This window comes from Mustela lutreola, chromosome 15 (assembly GCF_030435805.1).
Source record: "Mustela lutreola isolate mMusLut2 chromosome 15, mMusLut2.pri, whole genome shotgun sequence".
Taxonomy (NCBI): Eukaryota; Metazoa; Chordata; class Mammalia; order Carnivora; family Mustelidae; genus Mustela; species Mustela lutreola.
The window spans coordinates 58,452,154-58,474,590 of record NC_081304.1 but is presented as its reverse complement, the minus strand read 5'-3'; the positions used below and the strand labels follow the sequence as shown (position 1 = coordinate 58,474,590).

The 22,437-nt window shown below is 55.5% G+C and overlaps 1 protein-coding gene across 3 annotated transcripts; it reads right to left on the bottom strand.

Moving 5' to 3' along the window:
• Positions 1-882: 882 nt before the first annotated feature.
• ALOXE3 (arachidonate lipoxygenase 3) lies at positions 883-21,576 on the bottom strand. 3 transcript variants are annotated; one of them, XR_009348082.1, is made up of 16 exons: positions 21,120-21,393; positions 20,332-20,536; positions 19,200-19,281; positions 18,326-18,445; positions 17,913-18,038; positions 15,045-15,148; positions 14,559-14,731; positions 13,711-13,854; positions 13,409-13,612; positions 13,228-13,314; positions 12,600-12,769; positions 11,912-12,033; positions 7,943-8,043; positions 7,198-7,368; positions 1,493-1,755; positions 883-1,131 (listed from the first exon to the last, which is right to left on the bottom strand). XR_009348082.1 is itself a non-coding variant. In XM_059149304.1 (15 exons), the coding sequence occupies exons 1-15, from the start codon at positions 21,264-21,266 to the stop codon at positions 1,576-1,578; spliced, it is 2,136 nt and encodes a 711-aa protein (XP_059005287.1). In that variant the 5' UTR covers positions 21,267-21,576; the 3' UTR covers positions 883-1,575. The 3 variants fall into 3 exon arrangements, 2 of the variants coding, with proteins under 2 accessions (XP_059005287.1, XP_059005288.1); XM_059149304.1 differs by having other exon boundaries at positions 883-1,755; positions 21,120-21,576; XM_059149305.1 differs by lacking the exons at positions 20,332-20,536; positions 21,120-21,393 and adding an exon at positions 19,676-19,959 and having other exon boundaries at positions 883-1,755.
• Positions 21,577-22,437: the final 861 nt, after the last annotated feature.

Genomic DNA, 22,437 nt, shown 5'->3' with positions numbered 1-22,437 from the left:
GAGAGAGAGCATGAGCTGGGGGGAGAGGCAGAGGGAGAGGGAGAAGCAGGCTCCCCACTGAGCAAGGAGCCCGATGTGGGTTTCAATCCTAGGATCCCAGGATCAAGACCTGAGCCGAAGGCAGATGCTTCACTGACTGAGCCCCCCAGGCGCCCCAGGATTCTATTTCTAAGGGCTTCGGAGCTGCAAGGGAGGACATCAGACTCCCCAGATTGCTATCTGCATCGGTAACCCTGCAGCCACACGCCATCCGGAATTGGCGGTGGGACCCCACGGAAGTGTATTTCTCTCTCAGCTCCTCGCCCAGCCCGGGTCAGCAAGGGAGCTCTGTCCTGGTCCCTCCGAGACAGCAGTTGATGGCTACACCATCTCCATGTAGGCCTCTAGAACAGCAGAGGCAGAGAGACAGGAGCTCTAGAGGGTCTCACGCAAGTGACTAAGTGCCCCGGGCCAGAGGGGACCCACAGCCCGCGGATCCCTTCCCCATGGAACTAGTTGACCAGAGCTCGTCCTGACTCCACCCAACCACAAGAGGCCCGGAGACTGAGTCTTCCCTGCATCCAGAAAAGTAACCAGATCCTAGCGGCAGCGCTAATGACCCCACATCCAGAAGCTTGGTTCTCAGGGTTTGCAAAGCACCTGCTTTTTTCCTATCAGCCCTGTGAGTCTGGATATCCCCTCGCCTCCGGATGGGTGACACACTCTGGCAGGAAGGCGGGGCCTGGCTAGGCGCTGGGTTGAGCTGGGAGGCCCCTGTCTCCAGAGCAGAGGGTCCAAGAACTCACTGCTGCTCCCTCCTCCTCCCACCCCCTCCCACCCCAGACACACACACACACACACACACACACACACACACACCCCAAACCAAAAATGAAATGGTAGCCAAATATGTTGGACTTTATTAAATTCACTGGGCTCAAGGACAGGAAAACAGCAGGGAGGGGACAGGACAAGGGCTGGAGAGGGTCCCCGCACACACCCAGACTCCCTGGCCTGCAGCTAGACGTCCATGGAAGCTCCCCTTAAAGATGCTGATGGGGTCACCGGGGACCCCAGAGCAGACCCAGGCCATACATCTTTTCTTGCCCGTTTTCCAGGTTCTTCCAGAGAGGAAAGTTAGACTGGTGGGTCCTAGGTTTGGAGGAAAGCCGGAGGGGAAAAAGCGACAAAGTAAGAGGAAGAGTTTGAAGACGGGGTGGGGTGGGGGGGTGGGGGGGGTGTACAGGAAGGGGGAGCTCAGAGTCCCTGTGGGGTTCTCAATGGGAGGAGGTAGGTTCCCACAGGAGAGGGAAGTTAGGAGCCTGCCCCCAAGTAGAGCACGGGGTGAAGGGCTGCCTTTCTCTCGAAGGACCTGCTGTGCCCTCGACCTTAGGCAGCGGCTTCTCACCCTGGAGGCTGCTGTGCAGGTACCTCACCGCTCAGGGCCCACCTATAGGAAGCTAGCGCCACCCTGGGTGGAAAAGGCCCCAGGTGCACCGAAAGTCCCGCTGACCCGGAACGAGAGGACCCTGACAAGACGGCCCTCCTCCTGTGCTGGCGATGGAGCCTTTCTTCCAGGGCTGGGAGAGGTGGGGATCAGATGGACACACTGTTCTCGATGAGGGGAGGGTCCAGGTAGGTGTAAGGCAGCTCCAGCCCCTGGTTCCGCTCCCGGATCTCCCGCGAGATCTGGGCCAAGCGGTTCTGAAAGGCGGCGATGCTCCGCCGAGGGGCCTCCTCTGTGAAGTGCTCGTCCGGGTAGGTGCCCAGGGGCCGCTGGAAAAAAACCGGGAGGCGATCCGGAGGACATTGGGGATGAGATGAAGGAGAGTGAAGGACCACGTTGGCCACCGCACAGTCACGATGGCTCCAAGGGCTTCACCCAGAACAGCCACTGCAAACTCAGACCATCCAAGCTGCTATTCCCCACTCCAGGTTGCTGCCCAGAGCAGACCCGACACCCTGCAACCCAGGGCCGGCGAGGGGCAGGAATGGTCAGCCCGAGGCTAGTGCTCCCTCTGCTGGTAGCCCTCTGCCTAACAGTCTTACTCAGAGACCGTTTCTGCACTGGAAAGCCAGGCCTTGGACCAGACATCTTTAAGGGTCCCCTCCAGGGGCACTGGGGGGCTCAGTCTTTAAGCATCTGCTTTTGGCTCAGGTCATGATCCCAGTCCTAGGATCGAGCCCCGCGTCGGGCTCCCTGCTCGAGGGAGAGCCTGCTTCTCCCTCTTCCGCTCCCCCTGCTTATGTGCTCTCTCCCTAGCAAATAAAATAAAATCTTTAAAAGGTGGTATGGGAGTTTCACTTTACACTGAGTGTTCATCAGTAATGACTGTCTGTACTTCCCAAATGTTTCTTTCACGTATTGAGATGATTATATGGTGTTACTTTATTGATGTAATAAATTACATCGTTAGATTTCATCAGGGTGAACCGACCTCTCATTCCTCTCATTCCTAGAATAAACGAGACCTCAATGTGGCATATTATTGTCTTACTATGTACTATTGGCCTTCATTGGCTAATGATGTATTTTTAAGATCTTTGCAGCTAAGTGGAACACGTTTATAATTTCATTTTCTTAATTACAGCTAACACGCTGCAAGCCCTTGACATGGACTGCCATGACAGCGCAACAATCCTGTTAGACAGGTGCTCTTATCATTCCCACTTCACAGATAAAGAAACTGAGGCTTGGAGAGGCCTGATTACACATCCAGGGTCACACCGGGGGAAGTGTGGATTTGGGACTGGGACTTACTACCAGAGACCCACTTCCCTTCTTAACAGCATCACCTTGGCCAGCTGCAAGTATCAAGGGTCCCAGTAACATGATTTGGGGAGTGTCCACTTTTTTCCTATACTTTAGAGAAGTTTGAGTGACTTAGGAATGACTTGGTCCTTGAAGGTTGAGTAGAACCCCCCTTTGCAAGGAGGGGGATCAGGCCTCTTACACCCTTTTCCATTTATGTGTGGTTTTCATCTCTTCTGGTGTCAATTTTTCTTTATCATTTTCCTAGAAAATCATCTCTTTCACCTCAATTTCCAAAACTGCAAATCATGTTTTCTTTTAATTTCTTCAACCTTCTCAATTATTGGCTGTTTGCTTTTCCACTCCTCCCAAATGTTGTACATTGGTCTCTCTTGTCTCTCATCTCTCTTGATTGGGATTGTCTCTGGTTTCTTTTATTTTATTGGTCTTTTCAAAGAATCAGTGTTATGTCTTATTTACCGGATTGACATCTAACTCCTAAAACAATAGTGTAGGGGCACCTGGGTGGCTCAGTGGGTTAAGCCTCTGCCTTTGACTCAGGGCATGATCTCAGGGTCCTGGGATCAAGCCCTGCATCAGGCTCTCTGCTCAGCAGGGAGCCTACCTCCCCCCCACACCACCACTGCCTGCCTCTCTGCCTACTTGTGATCTCTCTCTCTCTCTCAAATAAATAAACAAAAATAAATAAAACGATAGTGTAGCTGTCCAAAAAGGAGAACACAGGAACATGACAGGCTGGGTTAAAAGCTCTGTGACCTTGCGCAATGTACTTAGTGTCTCTGAACCAACTTGCTTAGTTTTCTTCCCTGTAAAATGCAACTACCATTTGGAGTGCCTGGCCAGTTCCACTGGTGGAACATGTGACTCTTCATCCTAAGGTTGTGAGTTGGAGCCCCACGTCGGGCTTAATTTTACTTATTTTTTTTTTAATTTTATTTATTTATTTGACAGAGATCACAAGAGGCAGAGGTGGGCAGAGAGAGAGAGGGAAGCAGACTCCCTGCTGAGCAGAGAGCCCGATGCGGGGGCTCCATCCCAGGACCCTAGGATCATGACCTAAGCTGAAGGCAGAGGCTTTAACCCACTGAGCCACCCAGGTGCCCAATTACTTAATTTTTTTTTTAAAGGGGGCACCTAGGTGGGTAAAGCCTCTGCCTTCAGCTCAGGTCATGATCCCAGGATCCTGGGATTGAGCCCTGGTACTGGGATTGAGCCCCGCATCGTGCTCTCTGCTTAGCAGGGAGCCTCCTTCCCCCTTTTTCTCTCTCTGCCTGCCTCTCTGCCTACTTGTGATCTCTGCCAAATAAATAAATAAAATCTTTTAAAAAAATTTTTTAAATCTTAAAAAAAAAAAAGGAACTACCATCTATTGAACACCTATATGTTAGGCACTGTACTAAGCATTTTAAACAAAGCTCCTTACTTACTTCGTATTTTAAAATAGAATACATAAGGCATCTGATTTAATGACTGAGACATGCTGGATCCCCCAAGAAGCAATAGCTACTGTTATTGTTTTTTTTTTTGTTTGTTTGTTTTTTTTTTTGCTATTGTTGTAATTTTCTAGGTTAGACCCCTCACTGCCTTCTAGGAAGGAGCCCTCCACCCTCAACCTCTTGCCTATCATGCCTCACCACCATGATGTTGTGGTTTACAGTAAGGAATGTACATTGGAGGGGGGCACCTGGGTGGCTCAGTCATTAGCATCTGCCTTCAGCTCAGGTCATGATCCCAGGGTTCTGGGATTGAGACCCACATTGGGCTCCCTGCTCCGAGGGCAGCCTGCTTCTCTCTCTCCCACTGCCTCTGCTTGTTTCCCTCTCTTGCTCTCTCTCTGCCAAATAACTAAATAAAAATCTTAAAAAAAAAAAAAAAAAGGAACATACATTTGGGCTTCCTCCCGTTCCTGGCACAGAGCTCCTAAAACCCTTATAATTTTGTAAGCGTTTGAGTGTTAAAAGTATCTTGTTATCATAATAAGGCCCTTTCAACCACACCTGAGTTTACATTTCATTTGGTGACTTATGGAAAGCCCCTAAGGATGGGGGCGGTTGCCAGGAAAGCTAGCCTTGTGATTAGAGGGTTGGAAGTTTCATCTCCAACCCCCAACCTCCAGGGAGGAGAGAGGGGCTGGAAGTTGACTTAATCCTCAGTGGTCAAATGATTCAATCAATGGCACCTAGGTAATAAGGAGACAGAAAAACCCTAGCAGCAGGGGACTGGAGAGTTTCCCCTGCTGGTGCACATGGGGAGGTATGGGGAGGGCAGGGAAGCCAGAGAGGGCCAGTCAGCCCTCCACCCACTCCCACACACCTTGCCGACCGCATCTCTGGCTGTTTGGAGCTATGTCCTTTTATAATAAACCAGTAATCTAGTAGGTAAACGGTCTTCCCTGAGTTCTGTGAGCTGGTACAGCAAATGACCAAACCTGGGGCTGAGGGTGAGGGGTTGTTGTATTTTTAGCTGGTGGGTCAGAAGCACCTAGGCTTGTGGGTGGCATCAGAGGGGGTTGGCATCTTGTGGGACTGAGTCTGAACTCATGGGACCTGACACTCTCTGCAAAGAGAGTGTCAGAATGGAGTTATATTATCTGACACCTGCTGGTCCCACACACAGTCAGTGGCTAGAAGGAGTGAGTGAAAGTATTGGGAATAGTAATATTCTGCAAGTAGACAAAAACAAAACAAAACAAAAACCAGAGTGTTGGGGTGCCTGGGTGGCTCAGTGCGTTAAAGCCTCTGCCTTCGGCTCAGATCATGATCTCAGGGTCCTGGGATCAAGCCCTACATCCGGCTCTCTGCTCAGCAGGAAGCCTGATTCCTCCTCTCTCTCTCTGCCTGCCTCTCTGCCTACTTGTGATCTCTCTGTCTGTCAAATAAATAAATAAAATCTTAAAAAAAAAAAAAAAACAGAGTGTTTTCCTTTATAGTGGAAAAAAAAAAAATGAACTTCTCCAAGTCCTTGAGAAATAGGACCAGAAAGGAGCAGGATCCAGGGACAAGTTCCTGGCATTCCCAGGCCATGAGATGGTAATTAAAACTTGTTAGGAAGATAACATACATCTGCACCGAAAGGAGTCAAGCACGAGAAATGACATTCCTGTGACGTCAGAGGGCTTGTGAACAAGACCAGGAGGGCAGAGGCGGGACAGATGACCCCATGTGTGAATAGAAATATTGGTAATTGGTGATCAAGGAGCTGCTCTCCTGACCAAGCCAACCTGACAGCGTCCTTGCCTGCTTCTGCCTAGAACTGCCCCCTCAACCATCCACATAGCCACAGAGGTGCTCTTGCTAAAACACCGATTCAGCCATGTCACCCCGGGGGGCTTAAAGATCTTCAGTGGTTCCCCATCCTCCTCTGAATGAACACTGTGCCTGCACCAAGCCATTTGCAATCCTACCAACACACCAACGAACTCACCTTCACTTCATTTCACTTGGTTGTGTCCTTCCTCCTGCCTAGAAACTAACCCTGCCCTTCCTTAGTCTGCCGAGCTCTTACTTGACCTGCAGGTTTCAGCTTTGATGTCATTTCCTCCAAGAAGCCTTCCTGGGTTTGCCCAGACTCAGTCAGGTTCCACAAGTCCCCATTTTCACCTCTGTTATGAGACTAAGCTCCTGAGGATAGGGTTCATATCTGCCCACCAATGTCTGACACATTGCAAATGCTCTTGAAGTACACATTCGTACATCAATGAGTCCTACAACACTGTGATGCCCTTTTTCATGTCCCTGTGTGTCTCCTCAACTAGACTGTTGGATTCCAGAAGGCAGGAAGGTCTCATTCAGCTATATATGCCTGGTGCCTGGTGCCATCTTGACATGTAGGGAGTCCCCAAAATAACGTGTGGTGAATATTTAGATGAATGGATGAAAAGTTAATGGATGAATGGTTGGTGGATGAAGAAGTGGGTGGAAAGATGGATGGATGCATGGATGGAAGGATGGTTGGATGGATGGATAGGTGGATGGGTGAGTGGATGGATGAACGAACGGATAGATAAGTGGATGGATGGAAGGAAAGATGGGTGGGTGGATGGATTGATGGACAGATGGGTAGGTGGATGGATAGATGAATGGATGGATCAATGGATGGATGGATGGGTGGATGGGTGGATGGGTGGATGGATGGATGGACACATGGGTGGATGGGTGGGTGGGATAGATAGATGGATGGATAAACAGACAGATAAGTGAGTGGATTGGTAAACTGGCGAATTTGATAGACATTGTGCCCCAGCCACTAAACTGGTATTTGTTTCAATGTATGTCTTTGGGGATCAACTATCATTTCCTAAAGAAACCAAGGAACCCAAGACAAGCTCAGCAATGGGCATAAATGATGGCACTCGGTCCCCAAGCCCCCCGGAACAGTTACCACCACTGCCACTGCCCAGGCCCTCTAAACCTCCACCCCCATCCCATCCCATACCCCGTACACACCTGGTCTTTGGGCTCCTGGCTGACCAACCAGAAGAGGAGAAGGTTGTTACAGGTGACATTCACTTCTGGGAGGGTGTCTAGGTAACTCTTCAGGGTGGTGGTGCCCTTGGTCTGGGGTGGAGGCTGCCTCATGGATGATGGGGTATTGGGCATCCAGGCCCCAAAGTCATGCTGTAGAGACCCCACCCCAGTTGAGTCAGCTGGCCAGAGGGGGAGAACCAGCTCCTTCATCATTCCCGATCCTGCTCCTACCATCCCACGTCTCGCAGTTAAGAAATGAAGGGATGGAGGAAAGGGAAGGGGGAGGGTGTACAGGATAGAAAATTCCAGAAGTGGGGTAGGAGGCTCACCCCTTGTCACTCCCCACCCAGTGTTCCTGGACTAGGTGGAGTGAATCACCAAGGAAGGAATTGAACCAAAGAGCTGGCATGCCACCCATTGAGGCCTGATACTCCCCTTGGCTGTGTCCTTACCAGGACAGGCCCTATATATAGGTTTTCTTCCCAACAAAACACCAGCTGGAGTCACCATTACAAGCCTAAACTCCACTCCACCCAGACCTCATCTGACACTGACCCTTCACTCCTCCACCCCACCCAGTCACCACCCAACCTCAGCTGCAATCGTAAAACCACCCCAACCCTGACCCACCCCTGCTCTCAACCCCAACTCTGGCCTCACATCCAGAGCTGAGCCCAGCCTTGCATAGCCCAGTGCCCCCAAGCCTGCCCCCCTGCCACCTAACCTGCCCACTGTTGACAGCGGCGTGCTGGGCGGAGCAGTTGAAGATGACGGCAGTGAGGAACTTGACCAGCTCTCCTGGAGTGCACAGTCGGTGTGGGAAGCCTGGGTGCGGGAGGAAGGGAAAAGGGTGTGGAGGGAGGGGACGGGATTCCTAGGGGCAGCTTGGGGCTCACCGCAAGGGGAGAGTGAGGATGAGAGGGCTGAGCATTTGGCCACTATAGTCTTTTGACTAAGATTAGGGCTGGGCTGAGGTTAGGGACAGTTGGTCATCACCAAGGTTTGCAGTCTCTGAAGGGGGTCAGGATAGGGGCTATCTACTGGGATCGAACCAGGAAATGGCCAGCCAGCAGAGCTCACAAGGAAGAAGCCAAGTTCAAGCTGACAGCCAGTCTGGCTCTTCTCCCCACGTCTATCCGCAACCCCTGATAACACTTAATGATCTTTTAAGATTTATTTATTTATTTATTTATTTATTTATTTATTTGAGAGAATGAGAATGAGGGTAAGGGCAGAAGGAGAGGGAGATGGAGAGAGAGAATCTCCCCACGGAGCGTGGAACCTGACATGGGGCTTGTTCCCGGGAACCCCGAGATCATGGCCTGAGCTGAAACCAAGAGCCAGATGCCCAATAGACTGAACTACCAGGTGCCCCAGCACTTAATGATCTAATTCTACCCAGTTCACCAAGACTTGTCCAAGCACCCAATGGCAGAATGTCACAACAGCTGGGCTTAGCGACAAAGGCAGGTGACCAGAGTGCATTACTCATAAGTTCACAGTGATCAAACAGAAGGGGGCTCCAAGGCCAGGGCTCGGCAACCCGAGGAGAGCCCAGGCAGGGCAGAAACCGACCCTGGGGCTGAAGCGCTTAGGGGAGGCATCCCTGCAGGAAGAGAAGAGTGGGTGAGCTCTGGATAGGAAAAAGATGACAGAGGAAAAAGGCGTTTTCAGGCTCAGCTCGGAGTCCTCTCCTCCCTACATCACTGCTCTCGTCCAAATCAATGGCTTTGACAGTTTCCCAAGGGCCGAGGACTCCTAAATTCACACCTCCCGCTCCGCCTGGTCCCTGAATTCTAGATGAAGCCATGGGCATAATTGCGGGTGCCCCCTGATGCTCCAAGATGGGTGTCTGTGCCACCTCTCAGACAGCTCACCTGCAAACCCTGATGCTTGGTCCCTCCCTCACACACTCCCCAGACCTGTCCTGCCCATCGTGGTCCCATTCTGGTGGCTCTGTGTGCTCATTCCTCTTTTTATCTCATGTCGCACGTATCAGGCAATACTTCCAGAAGCCAATCCCGTCTCACCACCTCCCGATCTCCATCATGTTGCCCCCGAGTGAACCCACCTGCTTTCACCCTTCCCCCCGAAAGCCAGAGCGACAATCCTTTAGAATCACACACCCGATCAAGTCAGCCCCTTGAGAAAACCAGTTAGTCGCAGAACTAGCGCTCTCACTTCCTTCAGTTCTCTGCTCAAACGTCACCTCCTCCGAGAGGCCTTCCCGGACCACCTAGCTGAAAAAACTCCCTCTACCCCAACGGGCTGTTTCCTTATCCTGAGCGCTCCTAGCCCACCCCCTGACATATTTGTTTGTTGATTCTCCGAATCTCCCTGCCAGAATGGGAAGCTCAGTGAAGGCTAGGAGCTCCATCTGTCATGGTCACTGCCGAACCCCAGCCGCAAGAACAATACTTAATACTGAGGGCCCAGTAATTACTGGTTGACAGGAGTGAATGCCTGAGAAGGTAAGAAGGCAGAGCCGGAAGGAATGAGGCATCAGCAAGGCAAAGGGGCAGGGAGGGTCCTTATCGGAGGCGAGGCCATGGCATGAGCCAGGCCACGCAGTTTCTGGGGACAATTTCTGAGGACGGTCAGGGCGGTGGCCCCACAGACCAGATGGGCGGGCAGCAAGAGGCTGGGAACGGTGAGTCCTATGGAGAAGCAGCTGCCACACTATGGGAAATGGGATAGGGTGGTGATAGGGGGACAGGAGGGTGACAAGAGGAATTGGTCACCCAACCGGATTTAGGCAAACAGGAAGACAAAGTAGGAGCCAAAGATGGCTTCAGAGTTTGCAGTCGGGATGCAGAGCAGTGGGGGAAAGACCAGGCATCTGACTGGGAGTCCGGGGGAATTTTCTGGATGTTCCCTTCGAGGTAGATAGTCTAACCTGGAAGGGCTGAGATTAAAAGGCAAAGGACATCAGGCCTTCTGTGGGAATTTTTATGTACCTCCTGTAGTTAATTTGTTCCCCGTGAAATATGGAAGCAAAAGTCACACTGACTGAAGTTAATTAATGAGTGTGCCTCACCTTGAACTCCGATAAGCTCGCAGAGTCAGAGACAGGTTGAATAAAGTAAGATAGGGGAGTCAGCCAGCAGTAATTAGACCCCCGGCTGCCCCAGGTCTTAAATAAGAAACAGCCCCAAGGTGGGGTGGGGGGGGGTGGATAAAAGCCCTGGGCAGGGGAAGGAAGCCATCAGGATCAGGTCAACCCAGGATTAACAATAGCCTTGCAAAGCAAGGGCAGTTCATCCTTTAAAGATCCAAAAGGGGGGACGCCTGGGTGGCTCAGTTGGTTAAGCCTCTGCCTTCAGCTTAGGCCATGATCTCAGGGGCCTGGGTCGTGATCTCGGAGTCCTGGGATGGAGCCCCGCAACAGGCTCTCTGCTCAGCAGGGAGCCTGCTTCCCACCCACCCCACCCCACCCCCCGCCCCCCGCCGCCTGCCTCTCTGCCTACTTGTGATCTCCCTCTCTGTCAAGTAAATAAATAAAATCTTAAAAAAAAAAAAAAAAAAGACCCAAAAGGGGGTGCCTGGGTGGCTCAGTTGGTTAAGCATCTGTCTCTGGCTCAGGTCATGATCTCAGGGTCATGATCGAGCCCCGTGTGGGACTCCCTGCTCAATGGGGAGTCTGCCTCTCCCTCTATGGGTCCATATTGGAGTTTATTGTCAATTTTGTCAAGCGTGATGACAGTATTGTGGTTCCATAGAAAAACCTTTTTTTGGAGCTGCCTATTGATTTGGAATAAAATAGGAAATGGGCATAATTTACAAGAACTCAGCAATAAACAAAAGCAAGAGATTAATCAAATGAGTGCCTGTTGAATCTGGGCGGTGGGTGAGTGGGTGTTTGATACATTACACTCTCTATGTTTAAAATTTGTTGTTTAAAGGGATAAAAGAAGTCTCAGAACCTGTAGCTGGTAGTTTTTCTGTGCTGGTCTCAAGGGTGACAATGAGACAGCAGCAAAAATGGAAAGTTCTTCAGGGAATGAGGGGCAGGGCGCTTTCCAAGTCTGGAATCAGCAGCAGAGGGGACATGGGAGAAGGGATCACTCCATTACGGGAGGGTAGAGAGGAGACAGACCCAGTTGGGACAAGCCAATAGCTGGGGTGGGGTCGTGGCAGAGGGGGCCACTGGTGTCGTGTCGGTGGGTCTCAAAAGCCTCTCGGGCAGTATCAGAAGAAGGGGGGACATTAGTGTTAGGTGTTAGTAGGGAAGAACAAGGGGGCAGCAAGACCATGTCACTCCATGAGGCCAAAAGAAATGAAAGAGGTTGGTGGCTAGAGGGGCCACCTGGTGGGACAAGCATGAGGAAGTACGAGAGATGGTTCCAGAATCCTCAAACTCTGAGGCTGGAGACAGCTCCTACCACGTGATGGGACACATCCACCTAGCTCCACAAGCAGCAGTGAATGGACAGGCTCAAGTAAAGATCGAGGAAAAACCAGAGGGTCACAGAGCAGTGGCTGCGAGCAAGGACTTTGGAGACCGTGAGAGCCAACTCTGGATCCCGCCTCTGCCCCTATCTGCAAAGCCTTCTGTATGCTTGCTCCTCATCTGTTCAGCGGGGCTAATGATAGGATGCACTTCAAAGGCTTGTCCCTAAATAAGAACCAGGTAACAGGTGAGGCCAGAGGGAACACCGGGTCTTTGGGAGCTGGTGGGTGGGGGATGGGATACCTGAGCTTTCCCGGCCCAGGAACGCCTGAGCAAAGATCTCGCCGACCCAAGCCTGCAGCTCCGAGTCTTGCTGCACAGATGCATTGCTGGGGTAATAGTAGCCCACGATTTCTGAGACAAAGCTGCAGGAAAGAGATGCTAGTGCCACGGGGGAGACCTTGGGCTTGGGCCTGGCCAGAAATCCAAAGCCCAGTACCATTCAGGCTAGGGAGAGCCAGACAGCCAGTGTCCACCAAGACCCCACCTCAGTCCAGTGGGAGCCCCCAGATCCAGAGGGAACCCGAAGGCCCAGGTTTGGGGACTCCTGAGCCATGGGTGCTCTGGGCCTCCTTCCCCCCCAGGGGTCTGGGAGTGGTGAGTGCACTGAGGAGAGCCTGGGGGCCCCCGCCCACACCTCACTTTTGCACCTCTCCCCACCCAGTTCCTCTGGACACCCTGTTCTCTCCTTTCTCTGCTGCTGTGTTCATACACAACCTAGCCCCTCCCAAGCCAGCAGTCATTTAATCGATGACCCCAACTCCAATTCTCGCCCTGGGGGAGCTCCCTGCGGTGACCTGATGCACCCACGACATCCAGCCCTAAACTCTCCAGCATGAGAACAGGGATCCACACTGCCCCGCCCCCGCCCCAGCCAGGAGGCCCTGGTGGGGCCAGACTGGCTATAGGGTCCCGGGCCTGCACCCCGCACCTCTCAATGGCCGCCCAGATCCTTAGGCCGTCGTCCCGGTAGTGGTAGTTGGGGATGGCCAGGACGCCGCGGGCCCGCACGCTGTCCGGAAGGCAGAAATCGGTGTAGGTGAAATGGGCCAGAGCCGTGCTTATGAGGTAGAGGAGGCCTTGTCTTCCAACCGAGGTGACCTGAGAACACGCAACACAGCCTGGCTTGGGGACTTGGGGACGAGACGAGACTAGGGACTCAGCCCTAAGGGTGTTAATCAAGGAGTCCAAGACACGGATCAAACCCCTCCACGGGGACTGACGCGCGCCTCGGAAGCGGCAGTCCTACTAGGCGCATGGGAGAAATTCCTTAAATATCAGGTAACTGAAAGAAAGTCGCGACGCCGGCGCAGAGGCCGCGGGGGGAGCGATCCAGCGCGGCTGCCCTGCCCACCTCCGGGAGACTTCGGAGGCCTGAGGGGGCGGGGCCCGGGTTCGTTGGCGGGGCAAGTCGGGGGACCGGCGGGATGGGCGGGGCTTGTGGGTTGGGGCTGGCAGGGACGGCGAGGAGGGATTGGGAGCCGAAGAGGCTTGTGGGCGGGGCAAAGCGTCCTCGGGGCGGGACTTCAGAGGCGGGGGGCGGGGGGCGGAGGCCGCACCTTGTCCACTAGGCCCTCGGGGTTGAGCAGCGTGGCCCGCGCGATGGTGTTCACCTGCAGCGTGTAGCGAGTGTGGGGGAGCAGGAGCTGCGGGCGGGATGAGCGCACAGGAGCCGAAGGTCAGGGGAGCAGGCCGAATCGGCCCGCCCGCTCCGGCCCCCGCCCGGGGGGGCCCACAGACCTTGTAGATCGGATGGCAGAGCGGCAGCTGGCGCAGCGTGGCCATGGCGAAGGCCTCGCACAGCAGATGCGTACACAGAAAGTGCGTGTTGTTCTCGTGCACCAGGAATTCGGAGTTGCGCACCCACGTCTTGGCCAGCAGCCAGTCCCAGTAAGAGTCCGTGGGCAGAAAGATGGGGCTGTCGGGCCCGGGGGTCTGGCTGAGCTGCGCCCCAGAATAATAAGGGGATGAGGCTCAAGACTGCTAGCGTGCTCCTGAGCCCGCCCCCGCCTCCCGCCTCGGCCTCCCGCCGGGGCGCTCACCTGGATGGCCAGGGGCACCAGCGCCCCCTGCGGGTTGAGCCACAGCAGGCAGAGCGGGGCGGCCACATACTGGAGGCGGCCGTTGAGGCAGTGGACAGGGGCCTCGGCCAGGATCCAGTAGTCGGCTAGGAAAATGTTCCCCCTCTGGGGAAGGCACACAGAGGCTCACAGCGCCCTCCGACCCGCGCTGCCCTCTCTGTCCCCCCGCCCACTCCCACCCCAGCCGGGGCCTCAGTAATGCTCGGTGCCTGCGCTTCTGCCCAGAGTTCGGTACCCCGCCCTCCCCAGAATGTTCGGAATGAGGTCCAGCTGAGTCCCTGGTGCGGCACCTCCCACCTGGGGAAGCTGGCCTCCTCTCCCAGGCCCCCCCATATCTGGTCCTTCCTGCTCTCTCAACTCAGTGACCCTGTCAGTATATCCCACAACAGGAAAATGACCTGAGAACTGACTGCCCCATCTCCAGCCTCCTGGAGGCTGCCTGAGGGCTTGGCTGCCCCGGAGAGACTGATGATCATCTCCCCCCAGGCCCTCCAAGCTCTGCTCTCCATGACTGTTCCTCTTGTATCCAGAGGCACTGCCTTCCTTCCACCTGTCCTAAAATCGCTTTCTTTGGGCCCCAGCACTGTGAATCTTGGAGGCCCCAGAACACAGGCAGGGTCTTCTCTTCCATGCCATCTTGCTCACGTGTACCATCCTCCAAGCCTCCCTCAGGCTCCCAGCCATGCCCAGCCCCATCCACCCCCCCTCCCCATCTGCTCCAACTCAAAGTTGCCATGCGGGCTGCAGACACAGCCATCCCACCACTCCCTGCCACGCCCATCCCTTGTCCATAATGGCACCTCACCCACCTCTAGTTCTGTCTGCAGGCAGGTGTCGGGCCCCAGCAAGGGGGCCACCATGTCATTGGTGACGGGCAGCTTGCTGGGCAAACTGGAAAGGCAGTGGAGCATGACGGGGTTGACGCCGTTCAGGTACTGGTACCCGAAGAAGGGGTCCTCACACCAGTGCTCTGTAACGTACTCTAGGGGGGCAAGAGACGGGGCTGCTTGGCCTGGAAACCACTTTCCAAGATCTAACCCTTGACTGTCTCCCTAGCAGGGAGAGTATTTCTCAGCCCTCACTCCCCTATTCCTGTCCCCTCCCAGAGGAAGGGGAGGTGGCATGAGCTCCTAAGGGGAATCTGTGAGGTGGTCGCCCAGGAAACCAGGAGCCCCTTGGCCTGCGATTCCGTGGTGTCCGTGAGAGGGCTGAAAGAGGGCCCCTTCCCAGGATGGGGCGGAGGGCTCCGAGCACGGGCTGGGGGGGAGGATGGACATCTGCCTGCCTCTGCGCACCCGAAATGACTGTCTTGTGGCACCAGAAGATATTCCGGATGTCATCCAGCTTCTTCCAGGAGCCCTTGCGGTCCAACAGCCCACGGAGCTTCATGCCCAAGGACCTGCGGAGGAGGGGAAGCGACAGTGGGGTCCAGGGCTGCCTGGGGCACTGTGCCCCCCAGCCTAGAGGCCTGGAGGGACCCGACCAGGTCAATGTCCTGATCAGAGGTGCCTATCATTGCGCCCTTGAGAAAAGTCTAGTGGCCCACTGAGGCTCTGCAGGGGTGGGTCCATATGTGAACACAGCCAGTCTTCAGCAGAGCCTTGGCCTTTCTCCAAGCTTCCATCTAGTCACGGACCTTCTCTGGCCTCTGTCTGGCCAGGATGCCTGCCACCAGCAGTCCCGACCAGCAGTCCCAGCCTTCTCGTGACACATCATAACCAGAGGTGTACTTTGCACGCCAGACTAGGGGGGACCATGCACTTTTCACTTTGTGGGTGTCTGTACTGTTTGAATATTTTGGAACTGGGCCGTCCTCTCCACCTTCGATCAAACCTAGCCAAGACACAGTCTTGTGTGCCTTGTGTGCCTTGTGAACAAGACACAAGCCACGGAGCACAGCCAGATGCCGTGTAAACACCCACCTGGTGTGTATCTTCCACAAAAACCCTCCTCCTTCCCTGCGTGACACAGTAAGTCCACATCCTCCAGCCACCCTCTATTGCACACGATACTGTGAGCCCCTTAGGGCCAGGACTGGCCTGGGCCCGACATACTGATTCATAATAATCACTCAATGACTGCACTGAGTCAAATGGAAGGGAAGGCACCGCCTACCAGGTGGGTTTGTAGCAAGCAGTGGGGGAGGGAGGAAGGGTACACATGCTTAGGTGCCCAAAGGGTGTGGGCGCCATGACCTCACAACCCCGGGGACAACTTCCCGAGTGTCCCCCGAGCCACTCTCGGTCTACAGCATTTGCCGAGCACCTGCTCTGTAAGGCCCCAAAGAGGGGAAACACCGGTGGGAGCTCAGTATTAAAGCAGAGAGCAAGGAGGGGCACCTGGGGGGCTCAATCTGTGAAGCCTCTGCCTTCGGCTCAGGTCATGATCTCAGGGTCCTGGGATAGACTCCCGCCTCTGGCTCCCTGCTCAGCAGGGAGCCTGCTTCTCCCTCTCCCTCTGCCCTTATCCCCCACTTGTTCTCTCCCTCAAATAAATGAATAAGTAAAGTCTTAAAAAAAAAAAAAAAAAAAAAAGGTGCCTGGGTGGCTCAGTGGGTTAAGCCTCTGCCTTCAGCTCCAGTCATGATCCCAGGTTCATTGGATCAAGTCCCGCATCGGGCTCTCTGCTCAGCAGGGAGCCTGCTTCCCCCTCTTCCTCTGCCTGCCTCTCTGCCTACTTGTGATCTCTCTCTCTCTCTTTCTGTGTCAAAAAATAAATTTAAAAAAAAAAAAAAAAAAAAAAACAAAGGCAGAAAGCAAAGAGGCAGTAAAGGAGAAAGAAAGTATCTTCCTTTTCCAAGGGCCTGGTGCCATTGTCCCACACTGAGACCCAGCTACCACCCCTGCCCTCCACGGATCCCCAGTGGCTGCGAAATGTGTGCCCCCCCACCCCCACTGCCCATGGGCCCTCCTCTGAGCCCCACACAGGCTGTCCTAGTGGTCTCCGGGCCTTCCCTTGCCTAGACCCACATGTCCATCTGGGGACCAGCTCAGGTGACCCTGATCCCTCAGCCCTGCCCAGGCCTGAGGCCCGAGCCACCTGTGACCACCTTGTGCTCCAGCCCAGACACTCCCTGACTCCCCACTCACTCCACATCTGCCCTCTTCCCACTAGTCCTTCTTCCAGTCAATCAGGTACAGAAGCCCCGAGGAAGAGGACCCAGCCCCTTGCCCCAGACTCCTCTGGGCCTTCTAAGGCAGTCCCTGCACAGATGGTCAGCCGAGCCTCTCAGTCCTCCAGACAAACCTGACTTTGCCCAGGATTCGCCTTCTCTCTGCTCACCTCTCCTTTTCATGGCCCAAAGCCGCCTCCGTCCCACCTGCCTTTCCGAGAGCCACCAGTTGGCCCCTGCTGGCCCCAGGCTGACTCTGGACATGAGGGTCGATGGCACCCCCTCCAAAGTCACACTTAGAGCTGCAGCTGTGGACTCCAGCTGCTAAAGGCCCCTCTGGTTCCTAATTAGCTGTGCCACACATCTCCCTAGGGACACTGAGCTCCTCATGGTGGAAGATGACATCCTAACACTCAGTCACATCCACTGAGAGATGTTTTGTGCTGGGTGTCATCTCACTTACTCTCCCCCAGACCTACGAGGCAGGTAAGGGTGCTACTGTCATTTTAACAAATGAGGACATGGTTTAGAGGCCACGTGAAGATCAAGGTCACTCAGCTGGAAGGTGTGGGTTCTGGGATCTGAACACAAGGTGGTCTGACTTCACTTCCTTTAAAGCTTTAGGACCTAGCCTCCCTGTCCTGTTTAACACGGTCCCACCTACAGGGCCCGGGACCAAGCTCTGCACTGAGAAGAGGCTCGTTCATTTCATAGATTTGAGGACTGGAAAGACCGGGGGTGACAAATGAGCAAAGAGGAGGTGATGGGGAGTCAGAGAATGGAGAGAGAAGGAAGAGACTGGGGACAGAGATGGGGAGATCGTGGACAGAGAAGGGGAGATTGGGGACAGAGAAGGGGAGACCGGGACAGAGTGGAGGAGACCAGGGACAGAAGGGGAAGACTGGAGTGGAGGGGGGAGGAAGGGGACAGAGAGAAGGGCCAGGGACAGGGGCAGGGGGTGGGGGGGGACAGAAACAGAGCTGTGGATATGCCCGGCAGGGTGGAGGCAGAAGGGGGAGTGACAGGAGTGTGGGGAGGGCAGTGGCCTCACGCGGGGATGGCATTGAAGAGCAGGGAGGCTGTCTTGGTGGCCGAGTAGCGGATGTTGGGCTCCATGTGCATCAGGGATGGGAAGTCAATCTTCATGGGGAAGCCTGGCAGGTACCGATTCCCACTGCTGTGGAGGGTGGCAGGGAGACAGAAAGACACCGGTCAGATGGACCTGCAGCCCACTCCTCTTCATTCCTTCCCTGGTTCCTCCCCTGGCTCCGCACTCCTGCCCAACCCTGTCCGCTGGAAGCCACATCCCTGCCAGACCCTCGAGGTCACCCCCCACCCCTGCCCATTCCACCCCTCACTCTTGAACTGCCGCCACAGTTCTCGTTCCCGGCTGTCCGGGCCCCATGTTCCCAGCCTTCACTTCACGTCCCTCTACCTTCTTCCCCAGCCTGGGTCCCCCCTCACCTGTCCCCTTGGTCTGCTCGAGGTGTCATCTTGGTCAAGGCAAACTTCTTGTCTGTCTCCATCTCCTCAAAGCTGCTGACGTCTATCATGCCGGGAAAGCCAGGGGCATAAACTTTCCACCTTCCGGGGGAAAGAGGTCAGGGGTGGCTAGTCAAACTTAAACATAGACTTCAGCTTTTTAAATTAAAATTCACATAAACCGGGTGCCTGGGTCATTGCGCATTTGCCTTTGGCTCAGGTCATGATCCTGGGGTCCTGGAATCAAGTCCCACATTGGGCTCAGGGGGAAGCTGCTTCTCCCTCTCCCACCGCACCTCCCGTGCTACTCCCCCTGCTTGTGTTCTCTCTCTCTCTTGCTGTGTCTCTCTCTGTCAAATAAAATATAATAATAATAATAAAAAAACCTCCTAGAAACCACCCAATTTCTGGGGTAGGTGATGAAGAATTAGAATTTTCTCCCTGAAGACACTAGGCTTTAGGTGGGGGTAGCATTTTAGGATAACGCAAACATCCAGACAGGTTCAGAGAGAGGTCTGCGTTGAGATTAAGATCATGGCTGGTTTGGGGGGGACGCTGAGGCTGAGGCTGGACTGAGATCAGTCAAGGCCAGGGTCATGTCTGACATCCGGAGGCCATCAAGGACAGCTGGGGGAGGGGGATGAGTATGGATTCACTGATTCTATTGGGACAATTGTTGGTACTGGTGTTCTGGGTCTGGACTCCGGGTCAAGCTCAGATGAAAGTTAGGGTTACACGAGGTCCTGATTGGAGCTGGGACCCCAAGGTTGGATCTGAGGTCAGAGTTAGCGACTGTCTGATGGAGGCTGAGATCGGCATAAAGGTGGGGAAAGAAGTCAAATTAGGCCTCCCTCACCGGTAGCATTCCTGTCGACCCTGGAGTTCCCGTCTCCTGTGGTCCAGAAGGAGGGGAAGGGAGTCCTGACAAATGGTTTTTGCTGTGGGGAATGAAAAGTACTCATCATACACGTGTCTTTTCAAACAACATATCCTCCAGGAAAGCTTGTCTGAATGCCCTAACCTTGAACCCACACCTCAGTGACAGGGATACCCCATGTTCTCTGCACATTCATCAGCAGAAGGAACTCAAGGAAACCTCACTCCAAAATTATAACGAACATCCTAACTGTATGTTTGCCTCCTTCCCAGGACTCTTTGGGGGCAGAAATTACATTTTAGTCATTTTGTGTATTCCCGGCACCTAGCGTGGTGCTCTGACACTGTGTACAAGCCCTGCTCTTGAAAAATGACTGATGCATGAATATATTTTGGGAAGCGGTGGACAGATGGAAATGCTAGGATAAAGAACCCGCTAGGGGGCCGAGATTTCACCTCTCATCCACACTTGTCAACACTCGTGTCAACACTTGGACCAGCCCTGGCCATGCCTCTTGGGATCAGACAGCTCAGGAGACGTGGGTGGGGGTCCAGAGGCTGAAGGAGCTCGAGCTCGGCATCCTTGAAAGGCCCCCCAGATGCAAGGGCGAATCCTAAGAGCACGTCACAGGGACATCGTCCACACCAGAAAAGCCAATAGTAGTCATCGGCGAGGCCAATCGGCGAGGCCTTTCCAGCTTCTGCACCTGTCGACACCCAGTGACTCTGCTCTCAGCTCAAGTCTGCTCTGGGCATAGGAGAAATTCACTCTGGGGGAGCGCAGAGGGAGTCGGCCGAAAGCAACTCGAAGTTCTGTATGTTTGCACTTGTGTCTGTGTCTGTGAGTCGTGTGAGCGGCTAAGAGCGTGTGTGTCTAGTCTTTGCGTCCCCAGAGGGGCATACACTGCCTAGAAATTCCCTGCTGAAATTCCAGGGCTCTAGAGGCTCAATTTTGTTCAGAAAGCATCGACTTCAGAGCTCTGGATTACAGTTACCCTAACCTTAACCCCACCCCACCTGCCTTCCTTGCAGCATGGGCTCAGGGAGGCCCCCACCCCCTGACCCCCAGGGATGCCTCCTGAAGCCCAGGCCAGCCCCCGCCTCCCGCCCACCTGTTCCTGGTCGCAGCTCTATGGTGCAGTAGCCCTCAATCCACTGATAGCAGGGGAAGTGGGAACGGGTGCCATCGGGGGCCGTGACACAGAGGCAGCTGCAGTACCAGGAGTCCTTGGGGAAGAAGGCATAGCGCTCCTTGTGCAGACGCAGCAGCAAGAGCTCGCCCAGGTCGGAGGAGCACCGCACCTTGTACTTCTGCACCTGGGGGGACCAAGAAGCCAGCAGGTGAGAGGGGAGGGACAGAGGGGGCATCCTTCGACCTTGCCAGCGTGCATCTGCGCCTGCTCTGGCATATAAACTGAGGGCCGCTAAGCCACACAGGGCCTTTGCACGAATTAGGAAAAGGCACCCCTTCAACCAAGCAGAGGCGGCCACAGCTCCCAGAGGCAGGGCGACTGAGCAGAGTAGATCCTGGACCTCAGCAGCCTCCTTGGCGTCGTGGGGCCTGGCCGAGGCAAGCAGATCCCCTCCAGAGAAGAGGAAAACCCCCCAACTCACAGAGGGTAAGTGACTTGCCCTCAGCCCACCACGGGATGATGGGAGGAGCTAGAAAGCAGGTAGAGTTCTCTTGACCCCCAGCACCGCCCCCTTCTTTCTTCACAGCCCTGCCTGGGTAGAATGGATGGGCTCCCCAGGAAAGCCAGAGACCAGAATAGGACGGTGAGGAGGTCAGCACCTGAGTTCTGCAGGGTTGGAGGAATGACCTGGGGGAATGACCCTCTCCTCCTTCAGGGTTCCCTGCCCAGGGGGTCTCAGGGGTCCCTCCTCCCTCTCTCGAACTTACAGATCCAGGGGCGAAGTCCCTGCCCAGGCGATCGAGCAGCTGTTTGGGGCTCTCTCCACAAGTGCCCACCAGAGTGACAGAGATGTTGTCCAGCGTGCCAGCCTTCAGGTAGGGACCCGTGGTCACACACACGCGGTACACGGCCATGGTGGGGAGGAAGGAAGGATGCCCCGGCAGCGGTGGCCACAGCAGCAGGCAGTCCGCCTCGGTGCAGGGGCGCGGCGGACCAGGCGGGGCTGAGTTGTCGGGCTGCGAAGTCCCTGAGGAGGGGGCTAGGCAGGGGCAGGGAGGCTTCCCAGGGAAAGCCCCGCTCTCTCTAGGATGCTCCGGGGCTCGCTGGCCTCTCTCCCCCGAAGCTCGCGGTCGCTGCCCTGGCTCGCTGCGGGCTCCCTCTCCCCACCCTAATAGTTGTTTGCCTGCCTCTGACACAGCCGGTCTCTCTGGCTGGCAGGACGGGACTCACCCAGATGGGTATCAGGAGCCCGAGCCCCGCTGGGAAGGGAGGGACCGGGGGCTGAGAGGGAGACGAGGAGCTGGTGACACCTGTGTGACTGGGACACTGCCCTGCTCTCGGTCAGGGGCCTGCTGCTACCCTGGGGCCCTGGTCCGCCCACTCCCCAACGTGCCCCGAGACCCCTTCCGCCTCTCAGCCGGGCTTGGGCCCGGGGCACCCGCATTCCCTACTTGTGAATCATCCGTGTGAATCAGTCCTCGCGAGGGAGCCATAGTCGGCGTAAGTCCCGGGTGACCGCGGCCACACCGAGGCGAATCGCCCCTGCAGAGGAGTCAGGCACAGCTCCCCTGTCGCTCCCCACTACGCACCGCCGTCCCCACGCCCGGTCCCCTGGTCCCCGCTCCGCGGCAGGTCCGATCTCGGTCCCTCCGTCGGGATGGGGCCGGCCAGGGGACCAAAGTGGGCTCACGGCCTCTGAAGGCCCCGCGCGGCCTCGGTTCCGCTCGAGGCCCGCCCGCCGCCTGCAGGGCGGGGGCCGAGTGCCCGGGGGTGGGGGGTGAGGCCGGGGCGGCGCGCGATGCCCAGGATCTGGGTCACCCCAGCCGCGGACAAACCGCTCCGCGGGGGAGGCCCGCAGCCGGCAGCGGCCCCGCGCGGCCAATCTCGGCACCGCAGCGGCCCAGGTACCGCAGCGGCCCAGCCTCCGCGGCGCTCCGGCCTCAGCCGCCCAACCCCGGCCGGGACGGTGCTCCAGAGAGGCGGGCGGAGCGCCGGCAGCAGCCGCTGGGCTGCACCTGCTCGTTCCTGGTGCGCGCGGGGGGCGCTGTGCTCTGCGTACCATCGGACTCCGTTTCAAGGAGCCGG

Excerpts from the sequence above, each read along its gene's own strand:
- ALOXE3 (XM_059149304.1), bottom strand. The coding sequence starts at position 21,266 with ATGGCCGTGTACCGCGTGTGTGTGACCACGGGTCCCTACCTGAAGGCT. Across the intron at positions 15,149-17,912 it reads CTCTTCAATGCCATCCCCGC|GTCCTTGGGCATGAAGCTCC; the intron begins GTGAGGCCACTG and ends CCTCCTCCGCAG. Across the intron at positions 7,369-7,942 it reads CCGCTGTCAACAGTGGGCAG|CATGACTTTGGGGCCTGGAT; the intron begins GTTAGGTGGCAG and ends GGGTCTCTACAG.